At 37.8% G+C, this 18,506-nt stretch overlaps 1 protein-coding gene across 10 annotated transcripts in view; it reads right to left on the reverse strand.

The window, feature by feature from the left end:
* The window catches only part of DMD (dystrophin), a 2,259,748-nt gene that overhangs the window by 616,686 nt on the left and 1,624,556 nt on the right, over positions 1 to 18,506 (reverse strand). For all 10 annotated transcript variants that reach the window (XM_036992000.2, XM_036992004.2, XM_036992005.2 and 7 more), the window contains one exon: positions 5,044 to 5,276. In XM_036992000.2, the coding sequence (XP_036847895.2) occupies positions 5,044 to 5,276 (233 nt within the window). The remainder of the gene's footprint in view (positions 1 to 5,043; positions 5,277 to 18,506) is intronic.

Raw genomic sequence — 18,506 nt, forward strand, 5'->3', positions numbered from 1 at the left:
GGAAAGCTGGGAGGGTCTCCCTCTGCCTCCTGGCAGCAAGGTCTGACTCCACTGCCAGGCTAAGTGGGCCATCAGCAGGCCTCACACTGCAGGGAGGAGCCTTGGGGCTGCATTGCCAGTTAGGGTGATGGAGTGGCTGGGGCTCCTGAGAGTTCCCAACCTGTTGGGCTGAGGGCAGGCTGGGGAGGTATTGTCCACCTTCCCTTTCTCCTAAGCAGAGAGGTCTGTGTAACCCTTCCTCCTCTGGTGCCCTTCCCGCTGCTGGGAAGTCTTTCAAACAGCCCATTTTGTTTTTGTCTTGGGGGGCGGTAGAGCATGCCTGTTCTCCACAAGCAGCTGGAATCAGCCTCCCTGAGTGTTCTGCCTGTCTCTGTTGTTCAGCCTCATTAATCACTAGAGCACCATGTAATGTGGGTTCATGTTCCTGGAGCAGATCTCCAGGGCCAGGTGTTCAGTGGTCCTGGGCTCCTACTCTCTCCTTGCTACATTCCTCTTCCTCCTGACCATGGGCTGGGGTAGGGGAAGAGCTTGGGTCCCACTGGATCTTGGCTTTGCCACTTTACCCTTTTCTGTGAGGTCTTCTCTTCTTCCCCAGATCTATGTATCTAGTTCTTTAGTCTTCAGGTAGTTTTCAGGTTTAGCTGTATTTGCTGTAATTTCATGTTCTCTGTGTTTTGGGAGATTTCTGCCTTGCCTTCCTACTTCACCATCTTTTCCCAGAATCTTTGCTTTGTTCTTATGTTCCACAAATAGGTGAAATCTTATGGTATTTGTCTTTTTTCTGCCTGTCTTATTTCACTGACTACAATACCCTCTATTTCTATCAATGTCATTGTGTTTATTTTCTTTTTATGGCTGAATAATACTCCATTGTGTATATATACCGTATCTTCTTATCCATTCAATTGACGGACACAGAGTCCTTCCATATCTCAGCTATTGTAAATAATGTACTGATAAACATAGGAGTGCATATATCTTTTTGATTTAGGGTATTTTTCTCTTCACATAAAACTCCTAGAAGTGGAATTACTGGGTTGAATTGCATTTCTATTTTTAGTTTTCTGAGGAACCTCCATACTGCTTTCCACAGTAGCTGCACTAACCCACATTTCCAACACCAGCATAGGTGGGTTCTCTTTTCTCCACATCCTCACTGACACTTGTTAATTCTTGACTTTTGGATGGCACCTATTCCAACTAGTGTGAGGTAAGATCTCACTGTGGTTTTAATTTGCACTTCCCTTATGATTAGCAATGTGGAGTATCTTTTCATGTACCTGTTGAGCATGAAGGGACATTTATTATTTATTGGCTGCTCGGCACCTTTTCTCTATTTTCAAAATACCCCAATTTTGGGGAGGTAATCAGCTCTCCTTCATTATGAAGGGCTTTGGTGAAGAAGGTTTAAATCAAAGTTCTCTGTTCACCACTAGCTAAGAGATGGGTGTGTGACCCAAGCAAGGTCAACTGGACACTTTCTTCCAGGACTTTAAATTTTGAATAGGTACACAGTATGGAGAAAAAAAAGAGAATCACAAAGAGACCTTGTATTTCTTGCTAACAAGATGTCCAGGCATGCTCAGGTCCTTTTTCTTTTCGTAAGCCTTATTCAATTGCCTTTATGCTAATTCCATGAAGTTTACTTTTTCCTTGATTTAATCAGAGGATGTTTTCTATTACTTGCATCCAGAGAACCCTAACTGATACACAATTAAACTACATTTGATTATTTTACCTCTTTGTTTAAAATTCTTTAAGGGTTGCCATTGCCTGTAGGACATAATCAAATCCTTGGTCTGGTAAGGAAGGATCTCCATTTTTTAGCATCAACTCTCTCTATTCAGCCTCATTAATTTCTACCTTATCCCCTTTATTTCAGCCATATGGAATTATAATTTCTATAATATACTATGTTGTTTCCCACCCCAGTGAAAAGTACAGTTTGTTCCCTCTGCCAGATTCGACTTTCTCATTTTATCTAACTTGTTAACTCCAACTTGTTTTTTAATGCTTGGCTTATGTTTTATCGTATTCAAGAAGTTTTTCCTGACATCAGTAATCTTTCCTGGTTTATTTAGATGTCCTCTCCTTGAAGTAAGTCTGTGGAGCATCACCCATTCAAAGAAAGTAGAAAACTATGGCAGCTAAGACTCTGGAACCAGACCGCTTAGATTCTAATCCCTTTGCTGTCTCTTTACTACTTGACCTTGGGCAGGTTATTTAACCTAATTGTGCTTCAGTATCAAACCTACAGTGTTGTGAGCATTAATACATGTAAAGTACTTAGATCAGTGACTGGCATATAATTTGGGCTAAATATGTGCTAGGTATTATCCTGAAATGTATTTCTAATCATAGTGCTCTTATTGCTTTTTATCTTTCACCTTTTTTAATCTGTGCATTCGTATGTTGTCCAACTCTATATTCCCCAGACACTTAGTAGCTCAATAAAAATTTGTTAATGTTAAAAGACTATAATAGACACTGATAGTGTTTTACAGTCTATAAGCCCTTTTGGATTATTACCTCATTTGCTTATACCTCAAACATTAAAGTTAGGATTGTTTTATTTAAAACTTTACATAGAGAAAATATTTCCTGATATTAAAATAAATACTTCCCCAAAGTTACCTCTCTTCCTTGTCCCCTGCCACACACACACACACACACACACACACACACACACACACACACATTTGTTTTGTGTTTATTTAGGGTCATTTTACTGACAATGTAGTGATTGAAGCTACAAAAGGCAAGAACTGACCATGTCTTCATAAATTATTTTTTAATATGAGGGGTAGAAGCAGGAAAAACATCTCCATTACTTAGCAAGAGAAGGGAGATTTTATACATATATATATATATAATATATATATCTTGTCATGTATATGACATTTACAAATTCTGTTTTCTGTGGTCCCACATACGGCACTTGAACTTCTCCTCTCAACTAACTTTGGACTTATATTTAAAGACTATGACTTTGAAGAAGCATCAGGTTAGCGGTGCTTTCTGTAAAAGACAAATTTATTTGTCTTAAGACAGCTGAACAGGTCAATGCCTTCCCTAAGGGGCAGACTTACAAACCCTTCACCAGGGAGCATGGGCTTCTTCTCCCACTCTTATATCTAGTGGCTTTTAAAGGAGACCATAATGTCAATGGCAGAATGGAGTGCAGATATGGAAATGAGCTGTTATGTTCATGTAGTACTGTTTTGTGACATACAGTTTGCATGAAACAAATGCCATGAGTAGGCAGATTTATACAGCTGGCTGTAGAACATAATATTAATTACTCACAGTTGAATACTTGCAGTAAGCAAGGCAAGGTGGGAAGCATTTTCATATACTACTTAATCCTCATGACAACCTACAAGGCTGATAGTATCATTATGCACATTGTACAGATACATAAACTCAGGTTCAGAAAGGATGAACAACTTACCTACAGTCATGCAGCTGTGGTAGAAGAGTCAAGCTTTGAACCCCGACAATATAACTTCAAAGCCCTTGCTTTAAACATTATAACATACTGTCTCCTCTGGTTAGAAATGGGTCTTGGAAGTATTGTTGTAACTTAATATGATAGTATGAAAAAAAACATACTGCTTGTTTCTGTATCAGCACATTGCAATTATAAAGGACTTAGTGTCTGACATAGACTATATATACAAATACATACATATATATGCCACCAAATGGTAGTCCCATTTATAGCTAATACTGGTAGGCAGTATATGCAGTAAGAACAGTACAGGCTTAGGAACCAAACAGACTTGGATTTGAATCTTTGCTCTGTTACTTCCTAGGAGCGTGACATCTATGAGCCTCAGCTGTTTTTTCCTGAAAAAATGGCTGTTAATGCTAGTTATAAAGCAGTAGAAAAACAAATTATATGTATTTATATAATGTTTACATGTTTTTATATACACACACACATCTATTGCTGTATGGTGAATGTGAATGTGAGTTGTGTGCCCTGTACCCAGAAGAGGAAACCAAGATCCAGAGAATGAGTTGGTACAATCAAGTTATTTGCAAATGACAAAAAGAAAAAAAGGACCCCTGAATTCAGGTCCTCTAAGTCTAAGATCAAGGTACTTTAAAGGCAGGTTGCTTACTATCACATTATTTTTATTCCTACCAAATTGCTGAAGTTCATTTTAAAAAGAAAACTGCCTTACTCCTTATTTCAAAAAGTAGTTCTATAACAACTAAATACCTTCAGTACAATTGATTACTTCTTTTGAGAATACTTGAAAATTATTTACCAGTGAGATAACTATAACATATAATCCTTTCAAAACTACTTTTCCTATTCACTCAGAAACATAAAAGATATATAGTATTTTTGTTCTAGCTAGGTAAACCACATTTATATCAATATATTCCTATGTTTCTAGTTGATGTCATAATTTTGCAGAATAGATTCCAATGAGGCTTACAAATGCAATCTTTGTACTGAAAACATGTCTATTTGAGTATGGCACTGCATAAATACCAATATTAATTTCTAACATATTTTTAAATGATTCATGTTTTGTTACTTTTGTTTGTTTATTTATAGGTAACTTTCAATCACCTTATCGCTAGAGGAGGAAAATTGGCACAGATAACTCAGAAGAGTGAATAACCAATTCCAGATGACTGTATTTTATTCTATAATATATTATGGCTGCAAAGTCCCTTTAGATTGTTTAAATGTAAACAGCTCAATTGAGCTACTTATTTGATATTAAAAAGATTTTTTAAAATACCAGTTGTTTAGGGAATTTAATTAAAGCCAACTTTACATCTAAGGGTTATGATCTTTCCCTTATATTATTCCTTTTTCATTTGTGGCTGTTTTCGATGCTTGCATTAATTTGTTTCCTTGATCACACTTGGGTTGAACTGAGGAAAGAGAAGAGGGTGTTTGCTGACAGGGGAAAGCTGCCTAAACACCGACGGGAAATGGTCTTGGAGAGTGAACTGACTTACGAAAAATCTTCACTTTAAAGAGAAACTTTGGCCAGCTTTTATCTCTTTTTCCCATACCTTCTGCTTGATGATCATCTCGTTGATGTCTTCAAGATCACCCACCATCACCCTCTGTGATTTTAGAACTCGGTCCAGCAGAGACAGCCAGTCGGTAAGTTCTGTCCAAGCCCGGCTGAAATCGGCCAGAGCAGGTACCTCCAGCAGCAATGAAGATGGCATTTCTAGTTCGGAGATGACAGTTTCCTTGGTAACCACGGCTTGTGTCACCAGAGTAACAGTCTGACTAGGAGCTGCAAATTTTTTTTTGCCAAAATGAAAAGAAAAACATAAAAATTAGGAACAAGCTAAGAAGCCAATTTCAGTCAATAAAACAACTTCAATTGAAGGGCAACAATCTGAGCCAAAGTGTTATTTATGACACTTCATGTTTTTCTCCTAACAGCATGAATACCTTATATTGTACCACATGATAGGAATACTCAGAGACCCAAGCTTTTCATGAAAACACATCTAGCTATCTTTCAAAATGATTTTGCTCATTCTTCTGGCTGGACAATTAATTTACATAGTCCCTCTCAATAACAATGATATTGATTTTGGAATTGGTAAAGGAAAAAAGGTATGCAGACCTTGCCAGGTAAATTAAGTTTTGCTCATTTTTTTATTCAAAAGAAAAAGAAGAGCAAAAGTAATGGTTGGATGATATTTTAGTTCTGAGGATTTCCTAGAAAAGGAAGTAAATGACTTTGGAGGTGGACCCTAGAGAAGTCGAAGCCAGTGAAATGTTCTTGTCTTTGCTCTGTACTTTATAGTTGGAGTAGTTTATCATATATTTTTTTCCTTTTCTTTCAGCTAGTAATAAAGTGGCTAGCAGTGAAGAAAACCCAAGCTAGATTATTTTCGGAACAGCACAACCAGTAAAGTTTTTCTACTTGGATATGAAACACTGTTTCCAAGTCATTAAGAAATATTAAAAGTGTTGAACACTGTGGTGTAAGACAGTACGTGGTGATGGTTAAGATCTGAAGTTCCTCAGTAAAATCACCTGGGAGAGAATCCTTCTCTCTGCCTTTGGGATTCTGTGACCTTGGTTAAGCTAACCTCTCTGAGCTTCAGATTTTCTCCTCAGTAAAGGAGGGATAATAATAGGGTAAAGCCATAGAACATTTGTGCAGATTCAATGAGAAATATACACAGAACAACTCTAGAACAATAACATTAGCACAGTTCCTGACACTAGTAGGTAAAGTAACATTAGGCATTACTGTTTGTATAAACACCTGATAAACAAGAAACACAGTGATGAACAAATATGGTGGGAAGTTGGAGATAAGGGATAGAAATATGTGAAGTATTTGGAGAAAACTCAGCCAAAGGTCTGTGTGTGGCCCTACATTTACTGAAAGGGATTGATACTAAATAGCAACAAACACCTAGGTTATCAAAGGTAAGTAATGAGGGATAGTGAAGGCCTCATCTAGTTTATAGGATCTGGCCACTGGTGCTAATAAATCCAGGAGACCAATAGCAAGGAAATAGTGGCCTACATGGGTTCGGAGGGAAGCTTTGAGGGAAAACTGCAAAAGACAGTATCTCAATAGGACACTGGAGAGGCATGGACAACAAGAGAATTATTCTAGGAACATGAGAACAATGTGCCATGTTGGCATTCCACTCCATTCGGAGGAGGCCACAGTTGCTTTTCACGGCTGTATTATTTTCTGCCCTTTTAAGGTTGTCTTTTTGTTAGAGAAGATGAGAGGAATGGAGGGATGCTTCTTGTCTCAAGTTTCTCAGGGACAAGAAGGGGTTCCTACAGATGGAAGAAATAACCCTGAACAAGGCATAAAGAAACAAAAAAAAAGTGAGGCATCAGACAGAATAAAAAACTAAAGCCAAGGAGTAATGACTGAAAGACAGTAATACTGAGCAGATAAAGAAGAAATGGTTTCTTGAAGTCATCTCACCACTCTGAGGCTCTTTCTAGAAAGAATGAAAGATAATCTGAAACTGAAATAGCATTTTGGGATCCAAGAGTGTAGTGGGCGGGAGCAGAGCGCCAACAAGATGGAGAAATCTTCAAAAGGATGCTGAGAGAGGAGCTGATTCCCCGGAGAGGGTGCAAGGGTGAAGACGAAAGGTGAGCTGAATTAAAATATCACCGTGGGAGTTAACTGCCAAAGGCCCGCATGACTAGAAAATATGGACAAATTATGCTTAAAATAGATATACAGTAGATATAGAGGCATCATCCAGTAGTTTGGGAGGATTTCAAGGTTCTGGGAAGTATCTGGCAATGCTTTTGTTGTTGTTTTAAACCTAACTTATTGAAAATTGCACCCTCCTGAGTGAGCTGAGATTTTTTTCTCTAGACTTACTTCTGACCAACAAAGTGCTCAGTGAAGTGGAAATGATCATGTCATCTTAAACTGCAATACGGTGAAGGATGAGAATCTAGAGAATGCTTTGATTTCAACTGTTTTCTGGAAAGCACATTAAAAAAAAAAAAGGTCTATTGAAAAGAAAGGCCAGGGCCAGAGACTGGAAAACAGAGAATGAGTCAAGGTGACTAAAAAGTGCTAAGAAATGACATTGTGATGATAATATCCCAACGTTCTCCAATGAGCAAACAGGAAGATGTATCACCAGGTGCAAAGTCAGCTGAAACAGATTCCGAGGAGGGTTGAAAGGCCAAGCAAGGCAGCCATCTGTGAAGCCGTCATGGGCAGATGATCTTGTTTATGGACCGTCCAGGTCCCTGCGGGTCACTCTCCTCTAGCACTCAACATCTCTACACCAGCGGGAAAGGGAGGCACACTGTATCCACCGTGCTCAGTGCCCCATTCCTGCACCTCACATAGGTTCTGAAATACAGCAGGTGCTTAACTGATGTGCTCTGAATAAATGAATGAAGCTAAAAAAAAAAAAAACGTCTATGCACAGTAAGCTTTTCAGTAAACCTGAAGGCCTTTTACCCTCAGTGAAAGCTAAAAGATAACAGTAACCTCTAAGGATGGTTTCTCGAAAACTAGAACACAGAACATGCCTCAGCTCTTGCTATTTAAGTTATTTTAGGTATTTTCAGAACAAGAAATAATGGAAGGAGAGCCACTACTTGGGGCAGGCAGAAGGTCAAATATAAGAGAGACTAAGCAACTGTTTGGTTCCCCACTTGTCTATCAAAGGGAAAAAGCAGGAAAGAACACTGGGTCAAGAGGCAGAGTGTAAAACAGACTATCCAGGGCTAGACTGCCGGAATTCGATCCTTTTTCTGCCATTTCTTATATGTGTAACTCCAGGCACGCTACTTAAACTCTCTAAACCTCCATTTACTCCTCTGTAAATTGGCGATTATAACAGTACTTCCCTCACAGACAGTTGGCCTTATGTTTCCTATATATACAACGTTGGATGAGATTACCGCATTTTGAGGTAAGGGATTATAGTATGCTTGCTAAACAACTCTTCTGAGCCTTGGTATTCACTTGCTAATGTGAAAACAGTACTGATCTCAGGGAATTGTTCTAAGTGTTTTATGACTTGATATATGCAAGTCACCTCCTAGCACTGTTCCGTGTATGTGTTTTCTTCTTTTCCTTTTGCTACTGAAACAAATGTTTATCAGCTCTTCCTTTCCTTAATTAGCATGGCATTCCGGGCTTCCTGCTCTCTGCACTGCCCTTCCCACTGGAGTCTCTGCTCCCTCCGCTTCCCAACCCTTTGGCCCCCAACCCCCACTCTGTGCTTGGCATTCTCCATTTAGATTTCTGTATGTTTTGCAGTACCAAGATTAGCTTATAACCAAAATGTCTCCACAGGGCATAGAATCACACCATTCTTTTGGACCCTATCACTATGAAATCTTTACCATGTTACTACTTCAATCCGATCACCACTAGGAAGAACAAACTCATGCACCATTATTAGGTTTGGGAACTGTTTTTTTTTTTCCCTTGCATGTGGCTAGAGGGTAGCTGATAGTAACTGAGAACTGGATTCTAAATTCAGAAATGCTGGATCTCCAAGAATAGAGAAAATAGTGCTATTATATAAAGTAGAAGGAGGCTAATCTCCATTTACTTCACACATTTTATTAGGGCCAATTCTGTCTAGAACATTAATTAAAGTATTTCACTTTTCCTAAAATGACTTGCCTCCATATCCGACTATATAAGTATTTTTTCTTATTTTTTTATTAAGCAAGATGTTTCAAAGGAGAAATTTTTAGGTCCTGACAACATTGCTCTTACTTGTTGTATATATCCTATTGACTCATACTGCATTTTAAGACACCTTCACTTTTATCTAAAAGTAAAAAAAAAATGAGGTTTTGATCACTGTCATGTTACCAGAAACATAAGCAAATCACCACATTAGGTAAAGCGTGGGCTGGTCAGATCTGTAATGAGGCAGTTCGAAGGATTCTGCCCAGACTGAGCAATGGAATCTTGACTCTTACATCTCAGGCAGTGATATTTAGTCGTTCCAGGACTAAATGGAAAGAGGATTTGTTAAGAGTTCTTTCAACCCATAGTCCTGACCTAGTAAGGAGTTAGAATACATAAATAATTATATAGAATCTTGATGTAAAGTTCTGGGATGGGTTTCCAGATTCTCCCCCCTAAGGAGCATGACGAATGGCTTCCCCTCCAGCTGGTCGGGGTCCTTTTGTCTGTGCCACATTTGATGTCCCTACAGAATGATCTGCTTGTCTATAGACACCCTCCCCTTGCCTTGGGTCATTGTCTAGGGACACAAGGAGTTGGTTCTGGGAGTGGTTGCTTTGATCTCAGCGTCTCTAACCACCAGGGAGACCAAAGCTATTCTCAAATCCTTGGAGTATCACAGTATTAACCATTCCCTCCGGCAACAGACACTTGTGTCTTTCCTGCCTAATGAGTTCATGCCACAACCACAACCACATGTATTACAATGTATAACTAAGGCAAATAAATGCACATATCATATACTATATGCATGCATATATATATATATGTACACACACACAAGCACACAGCCTGTATAGTCTGACTACTGATGACTGTGGTATAATGTGTTTCTTATGCATTCATTAGAAAATTAAAATAACTCTACTAAAAATGTTTTCTTTCCATAGTTAAGCAGACAGAAAGTCAAGCTCAAAATAGCTGAAAGGAATTGAGTTTGGCATACCGGAACAGTAGGATGAATAACAGTAGGTGTGATATACTATTGCAAACCACAGCTTTGCTCTGAGTATTTTGTTAATTAAAAGGTGTTGCCTTTAGGAGGGAACTCTCACTTTTTCAAGAGCATTTGAAGAACATTCCTCCAGTCTAAAAATTTAATTGGTTTCAGGGGTACATGATTAGTCAGACTAACAGCTTTACTTAGAGCTTTAAAGAAGCTACTAAATCTTTTAAAAAACACATACAATGTGTTTGGCATACTTCCTTTGAAGTATTAACACGTGGTTTCTCTGTAATTCACAGGTCTCCTTTAGTGATAAGAAAGTAAGAAGCACACATTCTATTCCTTGCTTTGTTGTATGAATGTGGGTAACTTTTTTGCTTTCTTTAATTTTATATTTGTAAAATCAGTCAATTGACTGAGTGATAAATTCCTGGATTCACACTAATACCGATATTTAAAAAGTGCCATTCTGTATATGTGGTCAGATTGCATTACTGTTAAGTATGATGAGTTATTGCTTAATACCATGAGGAAACATTGTAGAGCTATTTGCATATCACCAATAGATAATTATTCTCCATGTAAGCAGCACTGGGAATATTTTTCTTTTGGAATATTTGAAAGGATAGCATGTAACTTAATGAAATATGTAAGAGTTAGAGAGTATATGCTAACTAAATTAGAAATCATCTATGGACTCAAAAAGAAGAACTTATTGTGTACAGTTGAGGAAGAACCTTACTTCTTCCCTCTAAATATTTCTAGTCTGTAGGCACAGGTGGAAAATTAGAAAAAAATGTCACAAACACAGTAACATTTGTTTTTGTTGGTATTCTTTCTCATCATTCTAAAGAGATAAAATACGTAACCTGACTATCATCGATTATTCACATTTAAGCACAATAATGGCTTGTGGTATAGAGACCTGGAATTCCAGGATGCACAGTAACTAAATGTATCCCTGGATTTTAGAAAAAAAAAAAAAGTTAGGTGTGGGAGCCCAGACTTTTAAAGCTCAGTGACATACTTTATCACTTTTTAATCGTTTCTTCTCTGCTACTAAGAAAATAACCCAAGTGAGAAATATTTGCTGCTACTTGGAAGGAAGTGAGATTACCATCAACACTACTATTACTACCATAATTTAGTCAGGGTTTCTTATGGCCCAGGCAAAGTTACTTATAAACCACGTTTTAATTTTTAGCAAACAATTTTGAGGGTAGGTATTATTCTCATTTTATAGAAAAGTAAAGTAACTTGCTCAGGATCTCACCCTAAGTGACAAGGCCAAAACAGCATGCATGGCCACTGAACTTACTTCTAAGAAAAACCTGATCATCACGTATTTCCTACATGTCCCACTCAATATGCAAAAATTCTTAAGTAACTCACATACTTTGGTGTTTGGGAGCTATAGTTAGTGACATATGGTACCCACAAGATACATTTAACATCCATTCTAACTAAGAAGAGAAGATCACCTTGAACCAGCCATAACAATATGGCTTATAACGGTGAAGTGCGTGTGGCTTCCTCCCACAAGTTCACTATTATTCCTGAATCACCTCCAAACTGACTTCACCCAAACATGCCTCCTTCCTTCACTAATCTGAAGACAAACAACCCTTGCCTTTTCCATTTTTGTTTGTTTGCATCTTCAAAATGCCCTTCTAGAAATCATATTATATGAACTCTTCCTACATGCACTCAGTAAAAAGCAGGGTTTCTCAAATGTGGCACTATTGACACTGTGGCATGGAAAATTCTTTGGTGTGGGTGGCAGTCCTGTGCAGTGTAGGATGTCTAACAACATACTTGGCCAGAGTGCCTTTCCGCTTGTGACAGCCAAACATGTTTCCAGATGTTATCAAATGTCCCCTGGCGGAGGGGAGGTAACTGCCTGTGGTTGAGGACTACTGGGCAAAGGATTTTCAATTTCTCCCTCTGTCAGTCTCTTCTTGCTTGCTGTCTCTCCTTCCGTGTGTGTGTGTGACATTTATATACTTGCGTATTAGCATCTGTGCTTGACATCCTTTATGCCTATCCAGGTTTATGCTAGCTCATACCTCAGAAGTAGAGGTTAAGTGAAACAGTTAAGTGCTTCTCTCCTCCACACGATATTGGGCAGGCACCGAAGAAACAATAAATATCTGAAGCTATAGCTACTAGGGTCTACAGAAGAGTATTACACGGGAATGGTCTTAGTGATAAAAAATGAAAGAAAGCATCTGTGGTAGAGAGTCAGCATCCATGGTTCTTTTACTTCCTGCACCTATACCCTCATCATGAGATATTCCAGATCTTTCCATCAAGAGCTGTAGCATATTTCTCCAACCTTTGAATGTGGATTGGCCAATGGGATATTAGTAAACAAGACACAAGCAAAGGCTTGAGAAATGCTTGGCCATTGGGCTATGCTTGGAATACTTTCACCGCTATGTGAACTATGCTCACCTACTGAATGTCTGTCTGTCCTGTGGTACCCATAGTCTCATCCAAACTCCAAGTGCCAAACACATGCATGAGGCCATCAACTCCCGGCTGACCATAAATACGTGAATGAGCCCAGCTGAGATTATCCAAAGAACCACCTAGATAAGCCCAGCCCAAAGCAGAGCTAAATAAATGATTCTTATTTTAAGCCACTACATTTGGGGGTAGTTTTTTATACAGCAATAGAAAACTGATACAGCCTCGACGTTCACCGATGAAAGACTTATATCCAAACAGGACTTAAATGCCCATCCCATTACTACAGAAATAAAGCAAATGCTTACCCAGCAGAGTACACAGCAAGGAAAGGGAAACTATCTTCACGTGAAAAAGTGAAAGAGAACTGATGGTGCACATGGTTATTCTATGATACCTGCAAATTAGGCAGCCAGCATTTTATAGGATATCTGAAAAGCAATGCCTTTAGTAGAAATTCATTTTTAGTACACTTACTACTTTGAAAATGAACAAAGCAGAGAATGTAGTAATGAGAGCCATGAGAGCAGAAGACAAGGGAAGAAAAGCCAGCTAGACCATAATAAGGAGTATGTTATTGATGAAGGATGATCATTAATTCCAAAACTGATATCAGAATAAATCCATGTATCTATTTGGGTATAACCAGTTGGAGAACATCGTACAGTTCTCATTACAGAAAACGCACTGCTATTCCACCAAAATTTGAAGCACCTTAGAAAATTCCTGAATTAAAGAATCCAATCTTTTCTTTATTTCTCTGCTTTTAAGAGAATTGTTCCTATCTGAATATTAGAAGATTCTGCAGTCAAGGATGAGAAAAAACAGGTAAGCAGTACTCTCTATAGAATTCAGTCTCAGTGAGTCTCATTTTTTGGGGGGGTGATATGCTACATTTTTACTCTAAGTAGCAAAGTGATTAGCGAAGAGTTTTTAAAGTTATTATACAGGTCCCAGGCTCTCACAAGCCTCATCCATGAGATGAGATGAGATAAGCTTCTGATTTGTTGTCTTTTTCTTCCTCACCAAACCCAGGGCAATGTCTGATACATAGTAAGGTCTCAATCAACATTTGCTGCTATTATCAAGATTATGAGTTGCAAAGTACTCAGCAGGGTCCTACACACACACACATACACATACACACACACACACACAGCAAGGGGGTAGATAGACAGACAGACAGACAGGCAGACAGACATTAGTTGATTCATAAGCGTTTCAATTCAGAGTTTCACTAGGCAGAACAAAGACAAAGGAACCAGCAGCTTCAAGGTAAATGAAGCTGTATTAAGCACTCTTCAAACATACATTCTTTTGGTCTGAATTCATAATACCTTACATTTGTACAGAACTTTGAACAGTAGAGAAGTGTCTTTTTAGTAATTTTCTCCATTGATTCCTCACCTGAACACTCTAGGTAGGGAAAGCATCATTATCACCCAGTTTATAGGAGAAGAAACTAAGATTTGGATAAACTAAAAGACTTCTCCAAGATCAAAATCTAGTAAATTAGATGGAAGTTTCCAAGCAATCTCTATTTTAAGAAGGAAATCTCTGAGTTGAGTGATTAAAAAGAGATTAATCAAAAACATACCAATTCAATTATTTGCAAAGGACTTGAATTGACATTTCTCAAAAGAAGACATACAGATGGTTAAGAGGCACATGAAAAATTGTTCAACATCACTAATAATCAGAGAATTGTAAATCAAAACCACAATGAGCTATCACCTCACACCTGTTAAGATGGCAACTATCAGAGAGAGAATGAGTGTTGGTGAGAATGTGGAGAAAGTGGAAACTGTGCAATATTGGTGGGGTGTAAAATGCAGCTGCTATGGAAAGAAGTATGGAGGGTCCTCAAAAAATTAAAAACAGAATTATCATATGATCTAGCAATCCAACTTGTGAACATATATCCAAAAGAATTGAAAACAGGACCTTGAAGATATATTTGGACACTTATGTTTGTTGCAGAATTATTCACAATAGCCAAGAGGTGGAAATAACATAAATGTTCATGGACAGATGTATAAAGGGAATGAGGTATATACATACAATGAAATAATATTCAGCCTTAAAAAAGTAAAGGAAATTCTGTTATATGTTATAGAATTATTGCAATATGAAAAAGTTTCTAGAAATTTGTTGCACAACAATGTGATAAAATTAATGCTACTGCACTCTACACTTTAAAATGGTAAAGATAGGAAAAATTATGTTTTTTTAATCATAATTTTTTTTAAAAAGGAACCCATGCACCAAGGAGTGTGGACTTTTTCTTTCCCTTCTGGGTTAAGGAGATTTAAAAGAGATCTTTAAATACCAAAGTAAAGACTGTCCTATAAATAACTGTGGTTTTGATATATTAAGGTCCTGGGGGAAAAATGATCGATTTATTTTTCTGTAATTCCTCCTCCTCCTTTGTATCCTCTTTGTAACCTTTGTGGGGTAAGCAGAATAGGCCAATACCTATCTGTAGTGGATATGATGGTGCTGATGTGGGCAGTACAGTTTAGGAAGAGAGACGGGTACTGGGCGAGTCAAGAAATGCTTGAGGGCAGCTTGTGTGGCCCCCTGGCAAAACAGGTTAAGCAAAAACCAACCAGCTAGGTTCTAGGAAAATTAGCTGATGGCAAAACAGAATGTGCTTTCTAACTGGTTCAAATCAGCTAGATTCGGGATGGGAAGCAAAGGTGACCTACAGTTACTCCATAGTTCATTATATGCTCATTAGCATACTAAAATCACATCCCTTGGCACCATGATAGTTCCCAGGCTGACCGTATCAGGACAAAAGAGAGCTAGCCCCTCACCTTCCCCATTTGGAGAAAGAGACACCCCAGGGCTGCTCACCTCTTGAGCACACCCTCTTTGAATGGGTAATTTTGCTTTAATAAACTACTCTTTGCTTGCACCTGCTCAACTTGCTCATGAATTCCTCCTCGATCAGAGTCAAGAACCCTCTCTTGGGTTCATGTCTCACCTAGTCCGCAGGAGGCCTCTCCCGACTGGATTTCCTAACAACAGTGCTCCATCGAGGTTCTCTCTTGGATACTATTAATAATGATGGCTAATGGATCAAAGCTGCATCTCTCCCTGGGGCTTGCTCTTTGCTCAAGTATATCAAGTCCTAGCCCACCTGTGTCAATTTTAGGCAACTCTGGAGGACAAACCCAGCCCCAATGCTCCCTGTCACATCGGCTTAGATGGAAGTAGCAACTGCCCTGTGGGCAACCTCTCCCTCTGCCGGACACTGACATCCTCACTTCCTTGGAGGAGGGGCCACCAAGAATACTTCCCAGCAAACCTTCTCAGTGCAACTTTTGTCTCAGAGACTGCATCCAAGGAATCCAACCAAAGAAGCCATCCATTTGGTCTATACACATACTTTGTTTCTGATACAAAAAAGCAACACGATGTTTCTAGTCACTCAGTCCTGGGATGATGATATTTAAAAATTTTTATTGGTTTCACATGTTCATAATTCAATATTGAATTGAATGCTGTGGAAGATGATAAAGGCATGCAGAGGATTGGCGGGATATTTATTGCTTAAGGGCTTATACAAATTTTTATACTCACTGGTTATATGTGACTTTCAATTTACCATCTGAGTTGCTGTTTCTTAGGTGACCTGAACACATCCTCTAAAACTAAAACACTAAAGCACTTGACAAATCCAAATACTAAAGTCTTGAATTCTGTCTCCATGACACTGGGAATGTAACTGTGTTGGTCTGAAGTGACTGTGCTGGACCAAACTTAGCTTTTAAAGTTCTGGGTCAGTAAACACCTTATGAACTACAGGTATGGCAAAGACACTAACTAACCTTAGTACTGAAACGAGCTACATCACAATCAATTCATGTTTTCATTTAACTTATAGAAAAGCACACCATGCACACAAGTTCAATAACTACCAGCTATCCAATAGGAACCAAAAATCAAGGGTAGAAAATTATATAGGGAAATTATATAGGGAAAATGCTTGTTACAAGTACAAAAATAAGATTATGATGTGTTTTATTTAAATCATGCCCACCAAACCATCTCAAATTCCTTTTGAAAGTAGAAGTAATCATAATTAAAAACATATTGTTCAATGGTTATAAATCATGCTACTGAAATGGCAACACTCCCAGGAACATTAGTGTGACATTTTTCATGGACGTATTTTCTATTGTTTTGGACTTGAATCTCATTGTCTTAATCCTTTGGATGAATGGGTCTCAAATTAAGAGTATAAAGAGAGCTTGGGAATGCTCTGAGTCTATGGTTTCTGAAACAGTAACACAGCTTACTCTGTTTGTTTAAGAAGGTAAGTGAAGCTGAACTGTTTTAGAATGTGTTCATTTTCAAACTCTTATTTTTGTTGCTTTAAAGGAGGAAATTTCATCAGATCAGGCCTAATGTTAATTCCTTAAAAACATCAGTAAGTCATTCTTAAGCCCTAGTAATATTGGTACTTTTTCTATGGTGGCAATGTGTTATATAAACGATATGGAATAACAACAAATTTTGCATTTTAAAACACCATTTGAAAATAGTCTTTTAAATAAAATGTTACATTATGATTCAAATATTCTAAGGTAAAGTTAGTTAAATAATCCCACAATAACAAATCACATTTTTGTTGTTAGGACAAAGGTAATCTTTAAAACTGATGTTTCCTTTATCCTAAGATATTTTGATAAGAACTACAAGTAAAATATTTCTTCTAATGTTAAAAGTAGTCTAAGAACTCTTTTTTTTAAAGACAAAAAGACATAATGGAAAATTTTCACTACTTATGCTACAGAATCTTGAGCTTGTTGCATGAAAGTAGGTCACTCGACAGAAAAAAATACACCTAATTGAAACAACATAAACTCCTAAGGTTTATCAAAGTAAACAAAAAATAAAAGGAATTATATATTTTTTAAGGAACATATATATGTATAGAGTTTTGAATTGGTAAAATTCTTGATCTTTTCCCTGTAATACACTGGGAAGAAGATAAAAAAAAGGTCACCAAAGTTGTTTTGCCTACTTTTGTCCTACCTCAAAGGTGTAATTATATTATATTTCAATAGCTATTCTTTATTAACAAATTGTTAATTTCTATGAATTAAATAAAGTATACTTTTTATGGAATATAAGAACTTGAAGAGAAGCAAATACGTAGGCAGAAAGGCCAATTTCCAAGAAAAAGTAGGGCCAGTTTACTATTTGGAGCCTGATGTTCTCAGTCAATTCGATGTACAAATGGAACGGAAGGACACAGGGACTGAAGTGCTCAGAGACAGTATTGCTGAAATGAACCTCTTCTTTATTGACAATGGGGGCCTTAGGTTACTACAGCTGGATAACTTTAAGAAACAATAACAAATCAGGGCTCTTTCATTCATCTATTTTCAGGAATGATCTTCTAGGGCTTATTAAATCAGACTCTATTATCACCAAATCATATAAATAAGTAAATTATTCTATAAAAAATAAGTTGTCAATACCTTTATTTTCCATGCCATGTAAATATATGTTATACAAACTTGAAAAAGATTCCCAGAAAAATTTACTTATGTTATACACCCAAAACTACAGATGCTGTATCTGGTAGCATTCTCAGAAGTTGTCTCATTTGGGAGAACCCCATCATTTAACAATTAAGGAAACTGTGGCCTGTACTGCTGAATGGTTTGTCCAGGACTCCCAGCTCCCAGCTGGCAAGAGACCCAGATGAAGCCCAGATTCCAGGCCTCTGAATCCCCAACTCAGTGATCTTTTTACTGTGTTAGTGGTTTATAATATCATGCTTTTGAATTTCAAAATAGTTACATGCCTCCATATAATAATCATGTAGCTAGTATGTATAGGTTGAGAAAGTTGAGACAAAA

The sequence above is a fragment of the Manis javanica genome, chromosome X (genome assembly GCF_040802235.1).
Source record: "Manis javanica isolate MJ-LG chromosome X, MJ_LKY, whole genome shotgun sequence".
Lineage (NCBI taxonomy): Eukaryota > Metazoa > Chordata > Mammalia > Pholidota > Manidae > Manis > Manis javanica.